Raw genomic sequence first — 20976 nt, forward strand, 5'->3', positions numbered from 1 at the left:
CGGGTTGCGGCGCCTCCTGCACGGGCGTGTGGGTCAGGAGACCCGGATCAGTGACAGTCAAACTGGAGAGCCTCAGCAATCGGGACAGTCACCGATCAAGTGGCGGTGGGAGTGGGGTAGACAAGAGTCACTGTGGTAAAAAAAAAAAAAGAAGGGGAATTGGTGCACCTCTTGGGCCCTGTTTTTTGAAGGGGGCGGATGGGAGTCTCCGGGTCTGCTGGCTCCTCGCTGGCGGGAAATTTGGGCCCGTACGGTGTGCCTGGGTTTTCATCAATGGCTTTTCTGAATGGTCGCATTGGGTCCGGGGGGAGGGTGTAGGGAGGGGGGTTTGGCTAAGAGTCCTCTCCACGGGGTGTGGTCTCCGTCGTACCAGTATGACTTCTTCTGCGGAGGCAGGTTCACGTTCCCTCAGTTGGTGCTTACGGGGTTGAAGGGGCGACAGGCACTCTGCATGGTTCAGTGGTGGGCGGTTTGGGGCCCACCTAGCAGGGAGGCAGGGATGGGGGTGCGGATTGGGGGGAGGGTAGGGGAGTTGTGGGAAGGTTTATATTTGGCTCACAGTGTTTTATTCTCGTAGGCATATAGGTTTGCACTCTGCAACAAGCAGTGGTTCGTAGGGGATCCCGCACACGCTGGGATGCAGGACTTCAGTGGGTGATCAGGCACGGTTAAGAATTTGATCATGGAATGTCAATGGGGTGGGCAATAAAGTGAAGCGTACACTGGTCCTGCAGTACGTGAAGCTCCATGGTCCGGATGTAGTTCTCCTCCAGGAGACTCACTTGCGAGGCAATACGTGCAGGGCGCTGGACAGGTTTGGTTACAAGCTGTTGGCCTACTCCGGGTTCACATCGGGATCCAGGGGGGTTGAGATTCTCCTCCGCACATCGCTCCCGCTGATTGTAACGGGCAAATCGGAGGAGGACTCCGGTTGTTTGGTGGCGGTGGCAGTGGCGGTTAGATGGGAGAGTCGCACGCTAACGCTTGGTTCTTGTTATCTTCCCCCTGGGTTGCATGCCCCGTCCTTTACAAAACTTGCGTCCCTTCTGGCGGATCTACCACAGGGCACTATGATATTGGGGGGGGGGACACTCATGCGGTAATGGACACAGTCCTGGATCGCTCGGGGGAGAGGCTGGGTCCTCGGGGGGAGACTGGCCTGCGAGGTTTTGCCTCATCGCTGGGCCTCTGCGACGTATCGCAAGCACATCACCCTACACAGAGGCAGTACACTTTTTATTCTGCTCGCCACGGGACCTTCTCTAGAATAGACCACATTTTCGCTAGGGTCGACCAGTTAGGGGACTTTTTGGATTCCTGTATCTTGGCCCGGGGGATATCGGATCATTCACCGGTCGGCGTCACTCTTCAATGGGTGGCGACCGTAAGGGCGGCCTTCCCACGAATAGACGCTTGGCGCCTCAAAGACGACTCCATAGCAGACAAAATGAGATAGGGCTCCCAGTTGTATTTCGAAGAAAATCGTGGCTCGGTCAATTCCCAGGTCATCCTGTGGGAAGCTTTCAAGGCCGTTTTGAGGGGCCAAGTTCAGGCGCTGATAGGGGCGCAGAAGAAGGAAGAGGCACTTCAGATGGCGCAGTTGGAGAGGGAGATAGCGGCGTTGGAATGGGAGGTGGGGGAGGTCCTATTGGCGGAGCACAGCCACATGCTTGCCCTCAAACAGCGGGAACTTTGTTCATTGGCGGATTGTGAGGCACAGGCCTATTCTTTGGCCGTGCAACACCGGATATATGATGCTGGGGATAAAAGCATGAAACTGCGAGCTTGGCTGCAACGAAGAGATCAAGAGCGTTCCTGGGTTGCAGAGGTGAGGACCGAGGTGGGAACCCTGGTATCGGCGGGCGTTGACATAGCGGAGGCCTTCACTTCCTATTATGAGGCTGTGTACACTCCGGTATGTACCAGGTCCGAAGCAGACTGCGAGGAGTTTCTTCGGGACTTTGCGCTCCCCACGTTGTTTCAGGAGCAGATCGACAGCCTAGTGGCGGACCTCACAGTCCTGGAGCTGGGCGAAGACCTTAACGCGCTCCAGGTTGGGAAGGCGCTGGGGCCCAACGGGGTCCCGGTTGAAATTTACAAACGACAAGCCAGCGTCGTGATAGATCCCATGTGGCGCATGTTCCTCGAGGAAAGGCAGACGGGGTGCTCCCAGCGGATCAGTGGGAGGCCGCGATTGTGGTCATCCATAAGGCCGGGAAACCGGCGGACCATTGTTCTTCATACCACCCCATCTCACTTATCAACGTTGAGGCCAAGGTCTTGGCCAAAGCCTTGGCGACGCGTCTTCTTGCGGTCCTGCCAGACCTGGTGCATGTCGATCAGTCGGGATTTATGCCTCATAGCAGTACGCGCCACAATTTGAGGCGTCTCTATGGGGTGTTGTACATGACTGAGGATGTGGGAGATATCCAAACCGCCTTGATAGCACTGGACGCCTCAATGGCCTTCGACAGTATTGAATGGCCGTATCTGTTTATGGTCCTGCAGCTGCTGGGCTTTGGGACGTTTTTTTGCAGCTGGGTGCGTTTGTTGTATGAGAGGCCCGTGGCAAGGGTGAGAGTGAACAGAGTTACGTCTCGGTTGTTCCCTCTGGGGTGGGGTACAAGGAAGGGGTGCCCCCTTTCCCCGCTCCTATTCGCCCTGGCACCTGAGCCTTTGGCCCATTGGATTCGGAGGGAGCGGTCTTTTTGTGGGTTGGCGCTCACGGATGATTGGGAGGAGCGTATATCTTTATACGCCGATGATATAGTCCTCTACATGGCCAGGCCCTATCATTCTATGGCACAGGCGCTTCACCTCGTTCAGTTATTTGGAAGTTACTCTGGTTACAGGATTAGTTGGACTAAATCCTTGATATACCCTTTCTCGGGTGCCCCCCGAGGGTTCCGTCACGATGCCCGGCCGTGGTGGTTACTGGGGGATTTAAATACCTTGGTGTGTATGTCACTCGGGACATGGCAGAGTCCTTTGCCAAAAACCTGGAGCCGGACCTGGCTCGGCTGGCGTCTGACGTCGCTCATTGGCGCTCCCTGCCTCTCACACTGATGTGGCGAGCGGCGCTCTTTAAAATGCTGGTGTTGCCACGCCTCCTCTATATCCTACAGAACTCACCATACCCACTGCCAGACGGGGTGTTTATCGTATATCCCAGGCCCTAAGGACGTTGCTGTGGGACGGGGGTAACCAGAGAATAGCGCTTGGTAAGCTCACTTGGGGGGGTGTACGACGGAGGGCTGGCCCTTCCGGATGTGCACTTGTACTACTGGGTGTCCCTACTCCAGGACATCAATCACTGGGTCTATGCGAAGGCCTCGGAGCCAGCCTATAGGGTGGACAGGTATGCCATGCCGGATGGTATGCAGCGCAGAGATACTCCAGTTGGAGTCGATTCCAGCGCTCTATAAACTCGTAAATAAATAAATAAATAAATAACTAAACTGCGAACTTCTCCTGTATTCGCGAAAACCTCAGAGGGGCTTGCCCTCGCATACGGGGGTGGTGCTGCAGTGCTGGAGAGAGGCAAACAAATCTCTGGGATGGACGGACACTATAACCGGCAGGACCCTGCTCTAGTTCGGGGACCAGTTGAAAGAGGTGAAGAGGCTCACTGGCTTTAAGGGTTGGAAGCTTATTGGAATTGAATATCTGGGTGATATTTGGAAGGGGGGCCCTCAGATCGTTCGAGTTTCTTAAAAAGAATACCAAATGCATGACTCACAGCGCTACCATTACCTGCGTCTTTCCCACGCCTTGCGCGCTCACATCCCAGGCTCCTGCTAGATCCCATCTTGGAGAAACCCACGGCAACCATCTACCGGAAATTAATCAATAACATGCCTGACCCTCTGCTGTCATTGCGGGCGAAATGGGAAGCTGATATTGGTACCTTAGAAGATGACGATTGGCAGGATGCCCTGCAGAGCCCGCGCGAGATAGCCGTGCGGGTCTGGTTTAGGCTGGTCCCGTTCAAAATCATGCACCGGGTGTACTACCCACGCAGACGCCTGTTCTCGTGGGGCAGGAGCCTGTCTCCTCTGTGTGCGAGGATCTGTCAGGAAGAGGGGTCATTCTTTCATATCCTTTGGGACTGTCCGAATGTGGTTTCTTTCTGGACCAGGGTGGCGCACACAATGGAGATGGTCGTGGGTTCACTAGTCCCGGTAGAGCCACGATGGTTATTATTAATGATCAAAGGCCCGACGGATTGGTCAAGGTACAACGAGATCTGGCTGGCCCGAGTGGCCGGGGTGGCTAAAAGGAACCAGGAGCTGGGGGGGCACAGGAGGCACCAAGATGAGACCAGTGGCGACGAGATTTAGACTGGTGTCAGAGGGCGGAGGAAACCGTTTACAAGGCCAGGGGGTGTGTGAAGAAATGGAGGAGGATCTGGGGTCCCTGGCAGAGGTATCGGAGGGGGGGGGGTCGAGGCGGGAGAGGAGTGACAAGGGTGATGTGGACTTGAGAATGTATGATTTGCCCTGGATTGTACTATGAATTGCCAAAGATTTTAAGAATATTGAACACTGTGATGTATACTGCGAGTCTGTGAGCAATGTTAATAAAAATAATTTTAAATTTTTTTTAAAAAAGAATGACTTGGGCCCGGTCGCGCTTATCTTCTGCGGCACATGGGGCAGAAGTGGTATAGGCAATAAAGCGTCACCGAGCGAGTGCCGCCTTGGAAATTCCAACCCACATAACTGCTGACATAGCGCGTTCTCTTCAGTGGCGAACAGATCTAACCAAAGCTCTCCCCACTGCTGAAAGAGACCTTAGACCACCTCAAAGTGAAGATGCCATTTGTGATCCACCAGGCACCGACAAAGGAGTTAATACGACCTGCCAGGTGTTGAACCACCAAGGATATGCCCTGATGTTCCAGCTATGCCCAAAGGAAAAGATCCCCTTGACATAAGGTACACGACCCCACCCCGTCCTGTTTTTTGGAGTACCACATGGCAGTGGTGTTGCCTGTGCACACTTGCACTGCCTTCTCCTTGAGGGAGGGAAGGAATGCCTTCAGTGTCATGCGATTCGCCCTGCTCCAACAGGTTGATATGGAGTCTAGACTTATCAGAGATGGGACTCCTCTGATCTCTGCCTCTCCCAGGTGGCCGCCCCCTCCCAGAAGTGATGCATTGGTCACCACTGTGAGGATTGTTTGGGGAAGGGAGGGGGATCTGCCTCTGACCCAATCCTGGTTTGTTAACCACAACTGCAGTTGTTGCGCAGTTCCCTCCGAGATCTGGACGTAGTCGGAAAGATTCTCCTGAAGCTGCACCCAATGGAATTTCAGGTCACACTGCAGAGCTGGCATATGCCACCTGGCTGGATCCACCAGCAAGATGCAGGAGGCCATGAGGCCCAGCAGCCTCAATGTCATTATCAACAAAATTCAGGATAGATGGTGAAACATCAGTATCATAGCCCAAATATCCTGGACTCTCTTTTCAGGAGCATAGGCCCGAAACTGCACTGTGTCCAGAACAGCCCGATGAAAAGGAGTGACTGAGAGGGAGTCAGGTGTGACTTCGGCACGTTGATAGGGAACCCCAGCAAAATTACGAAGGTCCACCCTAGTCTGGAGGTGGAAAACGACAGCCTGGGGCAAGCCCGCCTTCAAAAGCCAGTCGTCGAGATAAGGGAAGACTGGAACCCCTGATCTGCGCAGATGAGCTGCGACCACCGCCATCACTTTCGTGAACACCAGAGGGGCACTGGTAAGGCTAAAGGGGAGCACGGTGAACTGAAAATGCTCATGGCTTACTGTGAACCGTAAATAGCGTCTAAGGGCTGGCAGGACGGGGATGTGAAAATTGGCGTCCTGCAAGTCCAACACCACCATCCAGTCTCCAGGGTCGAGGGCAACAGGACCTAAGCCAACATGAGTATTTTGAACTTCATCTTCTGGAGGAAGCGGTTGAGGGCCCTGAGGTCTAGGATAGGAAGCAGGCCCTTGTTCTTCTTGGGCACCAGAAAGTAGCAGGAATCGCAACCATGTCCTACTTCAGGTGCAGGGACCCTTTCTATAGCTCCCTTGGCCAAGAGAGCTGAAACTTCCTGGTGGAGAAGCGCCAAATGATGCTCCGACATGCGATCGAGAGACGGTGGCATGGAGGGAGGGGTAGTTTCGAAGGGGAGTGAGTAGATCCTTCAGACTATCTGCAAAACCCACCCGTCTGATGTGATGGATTGCCAGTGGGGGAGGTGATGAAGAATACTGCCACCCACTGGCCGCTGATGGGCCTGAAAGGTCAGACTAAGAGGGTTTGGGGGCTGCTGCATAGGGGGAAAGGGTGGACTGACCTGCCCGCTTGCTCTCAGGCCTGCTTCTCTGGGTCCATAGTCCGCGGCCACTCAGAGGCTGGGCAGCATGCGTGGACCGGTGGCTAGACTGGGCCGGAGGTGGTAGGGTGCCCCTTCCGTACCCACGAAAGGGGCGAAAGGCAGACTGAGGTGGACTGGAGGACGCAGCAAGGCCTAAGGATCTGGGCGTAGCTTGAGAATCATTAAAGCGCTCCAGCACCGAGTCTGCCTTGTCACCAAAAAAGCAACAGCCATTGAAGGGCAAGTCCAGCAAGTTTGGTTGAACATAACTCGAAAAGCCAGAAGTCCTCAACCAGGCGTAGCGCCGAACTGCTACCGATGTGGCAATCTTTCTGCCCAGTGAGTCGGTGGTATCCAGTCCACAGCGAATCATGAATTTTGCTGCGTCTCTTCCGTCTGCCACGGCTTGGGAGAGAACAGCCCAGGCCTCCTCACGGCAATGAGGCCGGATTTGCGCAACATATCCTAGATTGTATGGGAGTATCGGCCCAAGATGCACGCGGTATTCACAGATCGCAGTGCCAAGCTGGAGGAAGAGAACATGTGCTTCCCAAAATAATCCAGCTTCTTGGATTTCCTGTCTGGAGCACCAGAAGGGAATGCAACCTTGGAAGAAGAAGCTTGGACCACCAAGCTCTCAAAGAAAGGGTGTTGGGTGAGGAAAATGGGATCGCCCGGAGCCGGGCGGTGGCGGCGGGCAATCGCCCATTTCACAGGAGCCCCTGTGCTGGGCTTGGACCAAGTGCCCAGAAAGACGTCAGTGAGAGCTTCACTGAAGGGCAAGAGGGGTTCTGAGGAAGTTGCCGCAGGATGAAACACCTCTGTCAGGATATTAGTCCTGACTGCCACTGTAGGGAGCCACAGGCCCAAGGCCTCGGCTGCCCTACGCACCACCACTGCATAGGACGCTGCCTCCTCCGTAGCATGGTAGGGGGAGAAAGCATGCCAAGGTCTGCGGAAGTGTCCAGACCACTGCTGTCACCCTATTCCTCTTTCCTGTCTGGTTCCTCCAGCTGGTCTGCAAAGGGTCCAGCGACCTGTCTCAGTCCTCATCACCATCATCAGGGTGATAGGAACACCTGGGAAGAACAAGGGAGCAAAAGTACCCTCTGGTATCGGATCCAACGGCGGTCCGGCTCTGGGTCCATCTCGGGGGTGAGGACGGGGATGGTGTCAGCCAGAGGCATGGCCGACGCCAGGGGTGTTGTCACCGGAATTGGCGCCAGGGAAGGTCGAGTAAGGTCGACCGACAGTGATCAGGATCCAGGTCTGGATCCACAGGTGCTTGCCGGGGATGGAACCACTGGCATCGAAGGCCCAGAACCCCTGACCGACTCCGCGGGGCCCAAAGGCGCGCCAGCGTAAGCGGGCTGTCTGAAGATGTGGTGGTGGGCCTCGCAGACCGTACAAAGCTGGGCAGGAGACGCCCCGGTTCCCGGAAACGAGAGAGGCGTGGAGTCAGCCCTGAATGGGGCACCGGAGACTGAGCATTACAGTGACGACTCTCCAGGTCCTGCGTGGTGTCAGCCGACTGACAAAAAGAAGGCAAAGAGCAATGGTGCTTCTTCACCTTCTTCTTGTGCTTCGACTTACCTGAGGAGCGCGAAGACTTTCATGACGTGTGGTGGCTCCGAGAATGGTCTCGAGACCGTCCCCTCGAGCAAGACTGAGATCGACGCGGAGTCGATTGCCAGGCCTCCAAAGGCTTTCGGGACGGCTCCGGCAAAGACTTCGGATTCTTGGCCCGCCAGTCAGAGCACGACTTTGGGTCGTGGTCGTGCTCCAGACACCAGAGCCATACGAGGTTCAGGTCCACCACAGACATCAGCTTGTGACAGACTTCTCAGGGCTTGAAGCCGGTCCGATGAGGGGATATCCCTTCGCACACCAGGAGTTGATGAGTCGAAAAAAGAAGTCGACAAAAGTGAAAAATAGTTTAGTCAAAAAGTGACTGAGGGGCAAGCTCTCTCCGGATTTGCACTAAGCTGGCACAGTAAAAGAAAGAACTGACCGTGCGCAGGGGCAACGTTATCCCGGCGACCATGACGCCAACATCTGACGAGGAGTCGACCGACGCCACCTGCCAACACACAAGGGTACTGCTAAGGAAAAAAATCTTCGGATCCAGTCTGACACCTGGGGGCAATTTCTAAAGGTAAGGAATCTATAACTAAGTGTCTTTTTCAGATAGAGGAGATTGTTGTGCTTTGGATCACTTTGCATGCCAAGTGGGGATTTCTAAGAGAAAAATACAAGCCATTTGTTAGTGTTAAGACCTTAGTTGAACAAAAATTTGGGTAACATTTTCTGCATTACTTTTTAACATAGAATTTCTTCCATTGTTTTCTGCAAGTACAAATTATTTAGACAACACAAACATATTTTACATTATTTCTTCTAAATTTGATTTTTAAGGTTTATATTTGAAGGGAGAAAAAATTATCAGATTTTGCTGATTTGCAGTTTATTTTTTAGGCTAGATATTCATATATCAGTTAGGCAGATGACATACAGGCCAGATAGTAACTAAGGGCGTAGAATTTATGGTCAAAAGACATCTCAAACATGTGATATGGACTAAATTAAAGATCAAAGTATTCCCTGCTAGAACAGTTGCTGAACGAGCTGTTTAAATCTAGGACAGTCATAATGTGAAGTCCTTCTATTTGTTAAAATGACAATATGTGAGCCTTATATTTGGAAGTTGCTAGAAAACTGAACTGCTAAATTTGTACTGATGTATTACATTTCCTAAACAGTTAAAGCCATCTTGTAATTTCAAAGCATAATTTATTCATTGTGCAGATTTGATGGATTCATACATTGGTTGAAGAATTCATGATTTTGAACAGCCTAGCTCACCAGAGGGCTTGTAAACATACACCACACCACAAAGGTCTGACATTGATTTAATGTCATTTTTCATGTCATAGAATCAAATTGTACAGCTCTTCCTGAGTAGAAGAGCTCAAGGGAACAAGTTACGTTCTGTAAGGATCTTTCTGGTGGATACTCTATCGAGCCGCAGATACGTCACCTAGGGAATATATTTCCCCAGATTTCAGACTGGATCATGAAACTTTAAAGCAGTACCCCTGTTTGCTACTTGATGGGGTCATGTGGCTCAGTGCCAATGGTGTTGGACTCCGGAAGTGACTAGTGGAAACGCCTATTAGAACCACCCATGTGCTCTGATGTCAGTTCTTTTCTTTCTTCCCCTTCAGACGCAGATCTGGAGCTTCTCCTTGGTCTCTAAGACAAGTAATTTTGTCCATATTTAACCAAGGGGAGGGAAAATGTCACCCCAGAAGAAGACCGGTTTCAAACCGTGTAGGGACTGTCACAAACAGAGACCCTCATGAAGTCTGCTTATAGTACCTTGGGTAGGAGCACGACTTCAGGGCCTGCAACAACTGTGCCTAAATGAACCCGAAGATATAAAGGGGTGTGCCCATATAAACACACATCTCCTGGGTAAAAACATTAAAAGGCAAAAAAACTGTAGTAAAATAAAAGGGAAGGCACACAAAATCCAGTATGTTGTAACTCCCCTCTAGGAATAAATATTACTCATTGGCCATTTCCTTCTATTGGGTGGCTATAGGATAAGTGCCGAGTTTAATCCACCCAGAGGTTGTTGCAGCATTTCAAGAGTGCTGGGGATAAAGCCCTTTTGTTTGCGCCTTAGACTGGATTAATTAAACAATGATACATGTGAGAGGCGTGGCCACGCCAGCGACCAAGATGGCCACTTGGCAGTGAATCTCCGGCGAATACGGCACCCTATTTTTAGATTATGGGTCATCTCCCTCATCGATGGCCATCGGGAACATGGACCTGTATATTCTACAGTGCATGGCACGAGATGGCATGATTCTGGGTGTGTGACCACCTAGGGAACGGCACATCAACGTGTGTGATTGGCGGACTGGTTTCCCCGCTGTGACAGAGGCCACGCGGTGAACCTAAGGTTTGGGGATGCCAAGCCCTGCTTTGCCACCCACGCCGCACTCACCATCCTGACTGCCACCCCAGTTTTTGAGGATCGGATCTGGCGAGCGCTCTGATCATTAGGGTGGGCCCCATGGCCTGAAGCACTACTGGGCAAACATGAGGGGGGCCCAGCCTATAGGCACGGTCTGCGTCCCCAGATTATCCGTCAGACTCACACCACGGTCTTTGCACTCCGGCTGATCCAGATAAGGCGCCTGCCATTGGGGCCACACCCACGGTGCTGAGCTGGGCAGGTCCATCATACGCGTGTCTGAGTAGGCCAAGACCCTCCGCCATCCTACCTGCATTGCTGGGGCCTGTGTGGGGTCAGCAGCATAGACACGAGTGAGCCTGAGGTCCGGGACTGCCGAGCCCCGCTGGGCTGCACATGCCGTGTTCACTATCCCAACGCCCCTCCCCCCACCTACCCCCCTGCGGTTGGAGGATCAGACACAACTGCTGCAACAAGCACCTGTTTTGACCCGCACTGCAGGTCCTGTACCCCGAGGACCTGCTGGGCATGCTCAGGAGGGGCCTGGCCTTGAAGCTTGGTCTGCATCCTCCACGCCTACCTGCGGCCTCGAACCGCCATCCCCGCTTCTCGGCTGTTCCTGGTAAAGTGCCAGCAATCTAGGCCGCACCCATAGTATTGAGCGGAGCGGGCCCATCATCTATACACCTGGGCTGTTCCGGCCCCTCTGCCCTACTAACTGAATCTCTGAGACATAGCCTGCTTGGCACGCTCTGTTTGTCTGACGTTTTTGTTGCAGATCGCTGCTGTGCGGGCTCTCCCAGTGCCTTGGATAAATATCTACTCACCTGCCACTGGGTAAAGACACACTTGCAAATGGGGCTTGTCTGCTGCAGTTTTGTTCACCCGCTAAGGTGTGCACCGCATTGGAAATTGTTGCGGTTAATGTTTTTATTAGTTACAAGTTCTGGCATTCGCTAGGCAGCTTAGCGCCTTGTGTAGATGGGGGAGATTGCTCATCTCAGTTTATGTTTCTGGCTTTGCCTCACAGGAAGGAGCCAATACAATTGGTCAAAACCCATGCACAACATTCACTTTGCACCATGATATCCACACATAGTAGTAGGGGGGTGGTGGACGAACTAAAGTTCCTCTTGTGAACATTAGCGGCCTAAACAACCCTTGCTAAGGTAAGTAAGCACTACATTACCTTACTCGGTATGGCACAAACATTGCCTTCTTACAGGAGACACATCTCCCTCCTAGGACCTCCTCTACCTTTGCATCCACCTGAGGTCCCTACAGATACTTAGAGTAATAGTACCTACTCTAGAGGGGTATGCATCTTAATACACAAGTCTCCCTTTTCATCCTTCTGCCAGCTTTCACAATGACAAAGGCAGTTTTTCCATGGTAGCCAGAACACTGTCAGTGTTAATGTCTATGCCCCAAATTATGACTCCCGGACTTCTTCCAAAACCTTTGGTCTCTACTGGGGCACGTGGATTCTGATCCCATATAATGGGGGGCGACTGCAACATGATTGTAGACACATTAATACACACCACAGCCACAGTACCCGGTGCCAAGCCCCGTATAATAGAGTTACTCCAGCACCTTTGTGACACTTATATACTTAAAGACACCTGGTGTCTGCAACATGCCTCTCCTCCTGGATACACATTCTACTCTGTGCCTCACCATGCATGGACCAGTATAGCCTACTGGTTCATCTCAGCAACAGTTGCTCCATGGATGGACGATGTGACCCAATTTCCTTGTATGCTCAATGCTATAGTGTTTAGAATTGTGTTGCCTACTGCAACCCCTGTATCTATTGTGTTCACAAAGCGTATTGCCTCTTTGCAAAGTAATTACATGAGAGAACTCATAACAAGAAAAGTATATTTTTGGTTCTAAAAATAAAACACCTATATCTGTGGATATAAAAACAATTGGCCTGGAGTTCAGTCCTTGAGTGTGTGAAACTTTTTGCTGACTGGGTGTGTATAACAAATGCTTTACACTGTCCTCTGGTACTGCTTCACAGCTCGACTAAGCTACCACTTTGGAGAGTAAGGTCAGTTCTGACTTGAACCTCTGTTATACCTCTGGGGTTGGTGAACTCTATACACACTGTACTTCATTCTAGTCCAGTATATATAGAGCCACTTTCTCACAAAGAGATCTCCTGGAACCTGATACTTAAGGCTCTCTATTTTCTATTCTTTACCTTACACTCAACTCTGTAAAACAACAGATCGGACTGTCAAGAATGATAAGACTTTGGGTCCAATTCTTCCAGTAACAACTTACTTTCATTTTGAAGTGTGCCGATAACATCATCCACAATGGAGTCTGGTGTAAATCCTATAGTCTGCGATAAAAGGCCCAGCAACGATGCAATCTTTAACCTCACTGAATTATCATTCTCCTAAAACACAAAATCAAGATGACATCACTACATAAGTTCAGTGTTTTAACATCAACATTCAAGCACTTAAACAGTTAATAAGGCAGATGCACTTAAGCAAGAAACCAGGGGCCAGATGTAGGTATCCAAATACCGGTCAGTAACGGACGAAAATACAGATTTTCCGCCGTTACCGACCGGTGTTTGGATACGGAGATGTAGGGCATGAAAAAATACAGATTCGGTAATTTTACCGAAATCGGTAAATTTCCCGATTCGGTATAATTACTGAATCTGTATTTTGAAATGTAAGTAGCACTGTAAACAGTGTTACAGGGCTTTAACCCCTTCAGCGCGACGCAAATTTTCGCGCTGTGCTGAAGGTTCTATTGAGCCAACGGACTCATGACGGAACGGTTCCGTCATGAGCACAGGCCAACCGACGCTCATGATGGAACCGTTCCGTCATGAGCACCGAAGGGGTTAAGGATTCGGTATTTACCACCAACTATTAGTTGGTGGTAAATAACGAATTCCTATGTAAATGCAAATATGTGCATTTACACCTGTGCCACGTGGCACACATACATGCCCTAAGGGCACACAAGCAATAATAAGGGGTGCAACAGGGTGTCAAAGTGTCACCCTGCCACCCTTGACCATTTCACAATTTTACTGAATCGATATTTACCGTCTTACTGAATACCGATTCAGTAATTACCGAATCTTAACGATTCGGTAAAAAACACCGAATAAATACCCACATGGGTTTTACCGATTCTAAAATACCGAATCAGTAAAATTCGGTATTTTAGAATCGGTAAAACCTTTTTACCTACATCTAGCCCCTATATTAATCCATGGAGATGCTGCAGTTTTATGGTCTGCTACATTGACATTATGTGTCATTTGGACTCCCCTGGACACTCTAAATATCACCATGAAAACAGTTTGATCATTATTACAAATATTGTAGAATGGAATTCTCATGCGGCACTATAATCTGAGGTATGGTGTTCCCACATTTGGATTTACTGGGTGCAGAAACTCTGGGCACAATTTTATCAGATAAAAATCCGACCCATAAAAAAACTTGTAAAGGCTACATTGCAGCTGGAACCTGGTTCGCAACCCCTGACAGAACCTCAGCCAATCTTTATCTGAAATCAAGATAAAGACAGTTAAATTGGATTATACCTATTGATTGCGCCCTGACGAAGGAATTCAGGACCAAGGCTTCCTGTCCGAAACACGCGTTTTTTTTGTGTGTTATATAAAAAAGAAATAAAAAATAATAATTATTTTCTGTATATACTTTTTGTATGTGGTCATAGTGTGTTAATTACTTTAACTGCTTAGTGTATGTTGTTGAGTTGGTTCAAATTGGGGAGACGGTTGCATGTGATTGGTGTGATTGAGCGGTTTGTATGGAGATGCGTGATGGATGTAGATACTGGTTTGTTGGGTTACACAATGTTTTGATTTATATATGATGATTTTTTATTTGTGATTTACTAAGGAATTGATGTAAAATAATTAAAGAACCGATATATTTTTCTAAAATATCTTTTTTGTGTGGGGCAATGTACTTATTTCAATGAACTGTGGGTATATTACCAATGTTTAAAGTAATTACCTGAGAGGTTTTTGTTCTTGCTTTGATATTTTCCCTGCCAGCCTCTCGGAGTATCTGTTTTCAGGGTCCCTCTGTTGTTCTTGTAGAGAACCTTAGCCAGGGCAAGGGTCACAGTGAGCATTAAATGCTCCCCACTGCTAGTTTTCACTTCCCTTTCTCCAACAATCTTACCCCTGCCCATACACACACATCACACCACACCCCACCATTCCACAGAGGCCCCTGCAGATATTTACCACAAGCCCAGAAAAGGTTGCAAATGTCCGTGTTAAACAACATGAAATCGGGAATTCTGTGTGATACACCAGTCTGAAAAACGTATTCTTTATTTCACATGGCTTAACTTGTAATTGTAGGACTTTCATGAGGAGATTACATATGGTATTCGTAATTCCAGCTACCTATAATGTCCTAAAATTCCTAAAGAGTTGTAACCAGCGCCTGGCTTCCTTTAATAGGATATCAGAGCACACAGAAGACGACAGAGGGGTTGCAGTGACCATACCAAGATGCACACCTTGAACACACTAAATTCTAACATGGGTCAAAAGCCATTACACGAAGACAGAAAAGAAGACAACATGAGAATGAGTGTCCTTTTGAGCCTCTGTGATGAGGCCAAAGGGACTGTGGTCACCACCACAACAAAGTGCAAGGTACGGTTGGGTCAGGATCCCAATTGGAGGGCCACAATGCTACCAAAGGACCACTAGAAAGTCTAGAATGACCTCGATTATCACAGAAGTATAAGGGGCGCCTCTCTGATGTAGCAAATACCTGTGTACTGTACTCTTTGTTTTACTGCCACTCCCTGAACTATGGTTTGTTTCGTTGTATCAAAACGGGGAAAGAAATGCATGAAATATGTATATTTATTGTTCTGTGCACTACAGTCCAAGAGTCTGCCAAATGTATACAACCTGTTTTTACTGTATCCATCTTACCTATGCTTTATCTGTTTTTATTCCTATTATCGATACTGTTTCAGTGTTATTTTGCATTCAAACTATTGCATATGCATATCAAAATTAAGAATAGTTTAAAGAAATAAAAAATAATGAGAATATTTTCGAGCTTAAAAGTGGGATGGAGATAAGTGGGATTGTAAAGGGAAAAGCGCCACAGACTTCGTTTTTTAAAAAACAGATTTAATTGATTTTATTAAGGACACGGGATATTGAATGACATGTAGATTGCATATCATGATAAACTTACACAATTCGATCATTAGTCACCGTTTTCTTTTACAGAATTTGAAAGCAACATAAAACGTTAAATACCACAAACTTGGTATAAACCTATTCGTAACAATGCCCCACGTGCTATTGTACATCCGTTCTAGGACTCATATCATGCTGATCAGACTCTTTTGTAACATATATGCATAAAAATCGTATGTAAATATTGTTTCTGTCTCAATTGTATGACCATCTACTGCCAAAGACTTCGTTTGTTAGGACTTGGTCCATCATAAACACTTCTCGCTGGGCATCAGCCTCTCCATCAAAGAGCTCAAAAGAAATAACACATTAGGTGATGCTCCAGAATTTCACCTGGAAGAGTTAAAAAGTGGAGATCGAAGAGCCTTCTATGGGATGAACAACTTCTATAACAGATTATTCAAGCTACTGTCCGACCACGGCTAAGAACTGCGTTGTTCACACATTCTCAAACTCTCACCCCTCAAGAACTTTAAGGATACCTCAATGACGCACGCCTACCTATGTCCTGAACAATTTGACAATTCGATTTTAGGGCTCAGAGTTGCTGGTTTGATGCCAGGTAGAGTGGGAAATGTCCCGATAATACAATCTAGGTAATTTGTACATTTGTGCTAAGAGCTTACCGTAGACCACAAGTTTTTAGGAGAACACAAAGCATTATCAGAGGCGCACAACCCAAGATTAAACAGGGGTTTCTTCTGTAATGCCAGATCAAGTTTGAATCATATAAAAAGGAGGCATTTCCAAGATATGGAGGTGTCAGAAAGTATTTGTTCCCTTATTTTTTTACTTGTTCTTTACCCCGTTAGTACAGTTTTTGCCCCTGATTTTTTTTTCTACCAGTTGGAATTTCTACTAGATCTATGTCTGGATAGTCTTGCTTAGCTCTTTTCTGATAGGAGGAGTTTGGTGCATTACTATTAACTTTAGTATTAATCTTCATCTTCGATGAAGGGCTACAAGACTGGCAATAAGTTTTTTTTTTGTTTATTTTCGCACAGTCCTGCCCAGAGACCGGGACTATGCTAGAGGATTCCATCTTTTGTCACCCTCTTACATTTCTCTGTAGCAGAAAAGGAACTTATTCAATAATCAAATGTTTGAATTAGTTGTGTAGGGAAAGCCCCTCTGTTGAGTTCCCTATCAATATGAAAGCAACTTTGGAAAGGACTTCGAGTATGTACATGTTCTGCTTGGTAAACATTTATATAGCCAGTTTTTGGCAAATTCCTCCTTATGTTCCGGGGATAAGTATTTGAACACCACGGTGTTGGCCATAAAGATGTGGTTGGTTCATTCCTGCCCATATTAGCCTGCCTTATTAAATTGTCACACGCAGTACGTTTAGAAGCTGAAGGCAACTGCTGCAGACATCCAGGATTATCCAGCAGGTTTCAATGTATAATACTGGCAAGACATGTCTGGTGGTTAAGTCACTTTCTGGAGGTCCCTGCATGTGTAATCTCCGTCACAGGATTAGCTTTGATAGAAATGCATAGAATATAGAGCACTGCATTTTCTGTCTAGGTCACATAGTGTAGTCTATGTAAAATAGCTCAGTGGGTTAATGCATTCCTTATACAAACCATAGGTCTCAAGTTGCTACGAGGGGAAAAGTAGCTGAGTATATTACGAGCCTACTGCAAATAACTACGAATAGCCAACCACAACTTAAAACAGTTTTCATTCTAAAGTTGGTAAAAAGTTCTCTCAACATACCATTAAACACTTCATTAGTTCCAAAACAATTCAGTATGTAACCTGGCATAATGGTTCACCGAATTGAATGCTTTGTGATGATATAGGTGGTGATCTGCTAGCTACAGTCTGAAAGCGGGCAAGGCTGGCTCAGCCATTCATCATTCTGAGGTAGCTAAATTGAAAACCATTCAATTGGATGATAGTAAAAACTGGTATTAACAGCATTTAAAACTGACATACGAGCAATATGAGGAGAAAAATAATTATTTTGTGCTATATACTAGATCCTTTGAAAGACAAACACGACATTTCTAAAGAATACAGACTTGCATTTCTTACCCACGCACAGAGCTTTAGAGAATCAAAAAACGCTTTCATCTCTGTCTATCCCTTGATATGTTATGAAGTGTTGAGCGGTATCTTTGTTAGCCTGTTCGGTTGCCCCTTCTAGACCCAGAGAGAAGGCTTGAAGATCAAACTATACTGCAACTGCCATGCTTGATCTTCTATTCGAGCGGACAGCCCGAGAACAATGCCGAAAAAAGGAATTATCAATTGCTGATTGTCCATGAAGTGAGGCATTTGTGTTCATATGCTGCAGGGGAGTGAAAATAAAAAACACATACGCCCCCCTAGAGGCTGCTTCACAGTAGGTCAAGCCCCCACAGAATATGGATTGCATTTTTGTTAGTGCAGGTTTCTTCTTTTTTCTGTGAATCTTCATCTAGGCTAGGCCTCTTCACCCTCTTACTACAGACACCCAACCACCTATTTCCATCAAAAGCACCGCTCAAATGTGCCAGATTAAGAAGCAACATTGCTAATATAGTGGCTGATTGCTGCCCTTGATTCCACACAAAGTCGAGGAAAGTGTGTACACAAAACTTCTGTTACCGCACACAGAAACATATATTAGAGGGAACATTTCTTCCAGTCCAGCAATTTGCTAATTCAAAAGAAAGAGGGGTTGATGGCACAACAATTAAGATAGGACTAGGAGGCATATGAATCATAATTAGAAGAGGGCCTTTATAAAAGCTCACAGAATGTGAATGAATATCAAAGCAAAATATGTACTGACAAAGTAAAGAATGGGCATGTATACTAAATGAAAATGATATTTATGAAAATGAGGACAGTTTCTACATGTGATGTTGAAAATAGTTGGAATTCAGTTTTGCACCACTCAATATAGGAATGGACCTTATTCACAGTCTCCAAGCTGCCTGAAAGCTTCAAATAAACAAGAATGAATTACAAGAAATAAATGTGTAGAGGGGTGTGGCCGCGACTCAGACAAGATGGCTGCTTGACTTGACAACTCTATCCTGGTGACGAGCTCAAGCCATCATTATGACGTCTACATCATTGTGATCTATAGAGGGAAGATAAACCCTAATATCAAAATGCTTCCTGATCACGACTGAGGTATTGTTGCACCATTAAAGTGTGCAATAATGAAGTGAAAACTGTTATCAACCCATCCAATTGAGTGAAAATGGTGGCCCTCGAGCCTAATGTACTGGACGCTTTATCTGGCTTCAGAAGTTCTGGAAATGCGTAAGGCAGCCCATTTTTTGTCATTTTGCTGTCAGGAGACAGGAGCATTTCCAACTGATGCCAAGGAAGTATTGATGTCCATCCATCATTTGGCATTGCAACAAAACAGTCCAGCACAATCTCGTCTGAGACTTACCAGACGAATGCATCGCCGATCAGATATCATGCAAAGATTGTAACAACAATAACTCATTTACTTATTTAAACCAATGTTACTTACCATTAATAAACAGCCATATTTGATAAAGGTACTGGTCGGATTAAAGAGAAAGCAATCCTTCAGAAGGAAGCTCAGTAAACTAGTAGAACACTATCAGCAAACAAATAAACGCAATTAATGCCGACCACATACCACACCTATATTGCACTGAAGAGTATGTAAATGGAGTAATGTTTGTCTGTACTGATTGGTAATAGGAGGTTTCCTTTTTTCACCCGCAATAATACATTATTAAATCGAGGTGAGGAAGACAATTTAATTGGGCTACATCTTTGGTAGGTAACCTACCAAACTTAATTTTGAGTTCATACAGGCTCAGTACCCAATATAGAGTATAATTTTGCAGTTAAACATTACTTTCTTCCTGAATACCAGGTCACAGGAATTTGGTTCATACCATAACCTTGATCATTATTTTTCATTGCATATCTGGCAGTATCTTCTTAATTATGAAGTATAAGCATGTCAGAAAAAAGAAACTAAACTCTGGGATGAAACTGTCCAAGGCTGAACCTTCGAATCTCCCATTAAAAGTAAGAATATTCCAACGGCTACAATAGAAACAATCCTAAAGAAATTGGAAGAGGATCACGATCTTGCAAAATCAAATAAAGCCAATACTGATGCTATGAAAAGTGAAATATTTGGAATGAGAAACAATATGAAGCAGATAAATAACAGACTCTCAGAAACAGAAAACCAAATTAGAAATGTAGAAGACTATAAATCCTCATGTCCAGGAACTTTTTTCAGGTATGCAAAAAACACTAACTCTCCAGAAAGAGGTTTCAAAGTTCGAAGATCGCAACAGAAGAAGCAATCTTAGGATTTTTGGAATATCAGAGGACATATAGGGTTATAAGAGGAACAAATACATAAACTTTCCTGAATCCTGGATCCTGAAAATGACTGGTATAACTTTTCTCAAAAGGATTCAAACTGGAAAGATCTCAGACAGTTCCTTCTAACTGATCAAACATTAGAAAACCGCTAAACCTATAGTAGGCAAGCCTCTTAGATTTCAACATAATGAATCTATCCTTCATTTTATGAGGAAAAACAACCATACCTGAAAATGTAAAAAAAAATCTTAATTTCAAATACTGTAGAAACACGGGAAGGCTTTTGGCAATGAGACCAAGACTGAGGGCCAAAAGCATTTAATTGGCCTTTGTAGGCCCTTCTAGATTTAGATTTGCGCATAACAGATCTACACATATCTTTTATAATGATTGGAGATCTATAAAAAATCCTACACTAACTATATGATGCGACATGTAAATTGCTACTCATTGTCCAAACTTCAGTGCTAAGCTACTAACTAATGAAGATGGGTAATGAACGGGCTACATTTCTATTTATCTCTAATGATTAAAACCTGTCTCTTACATGCTAATTTGTATCTGTTACATAATGATTCAGCAACTCACTGTATATGCGACTCATAGGTATAAGAACCCATGCTAGCCCAAATAGGCATCTTAATCACTATTTTCCCCACTACTTTGTACATATCTCATTGCCACTGGTTTTGTTCCCACCTGATTCTTTGCCAAGAGCTAACAAATTAGAATTTCAACTACGGGGAATATGTTAGTGAAAAATACAGTGATGACCATTAGTGGTGCAGTCCCTTACATACCTTGGGATGATCCATCTCCATAAATATAACCAACATCATGTGGTTTTGATACCAAATTTCAAAGCTGGTTTGAGATTATATATTTGAGCTCTACTCCTTTAAGTGCTTACGTCTGTGGACTATTAGCTATTGTGGTCATCAGAGGAATACCATCTCCTTCATTTCCCCACATTCTCTTTACATTGCAATGGGGCTGGATGGGAGGGAGGGTTAGTGAGAGGGGAGGGGGGTTGTTCAATTGAATATCTTTTTTTGTTATTCTTATTTTT

At 46.6% G+C, this 20976-nt stretch overlaps 1 protein-coding gene across 1 annotated transcript in view; it reads right to left on the minus strand.

The window, feature by feature from the left end:
- Window positions 1-20976, minus strand: part of INTS4 (integrator complex subunit 4) — a 358899-nt gene that overhangs the window by 287900 nt on the left and 50023 nt on the right. The window contains exon 3 of the mRNA XM_086933901.1: window positions 12629-12746. Within this exon, the coding sequence (XP_086790027.1) occupies window positions 12629-12746 (118 nt within the window). The remainder of the gene's footprint in view (window positions 1-12628; window positions 12747-20976) is intronic.

The sequence above is a fragment of the Lissotriton vulgaris genome, chromosome 8 (assembly GCF_964263255.1).
Source record: "Lissotriton vulgaris chromosome 8, aLisVul1.2, whole genome shotgun sequence".
Taxonomy (NCBI): Eukaryota; Metazoa; Chordata; class Amphibia; order Caudata; family Salamandridae; genus Lissotriton; species Lissotriton vulgaris.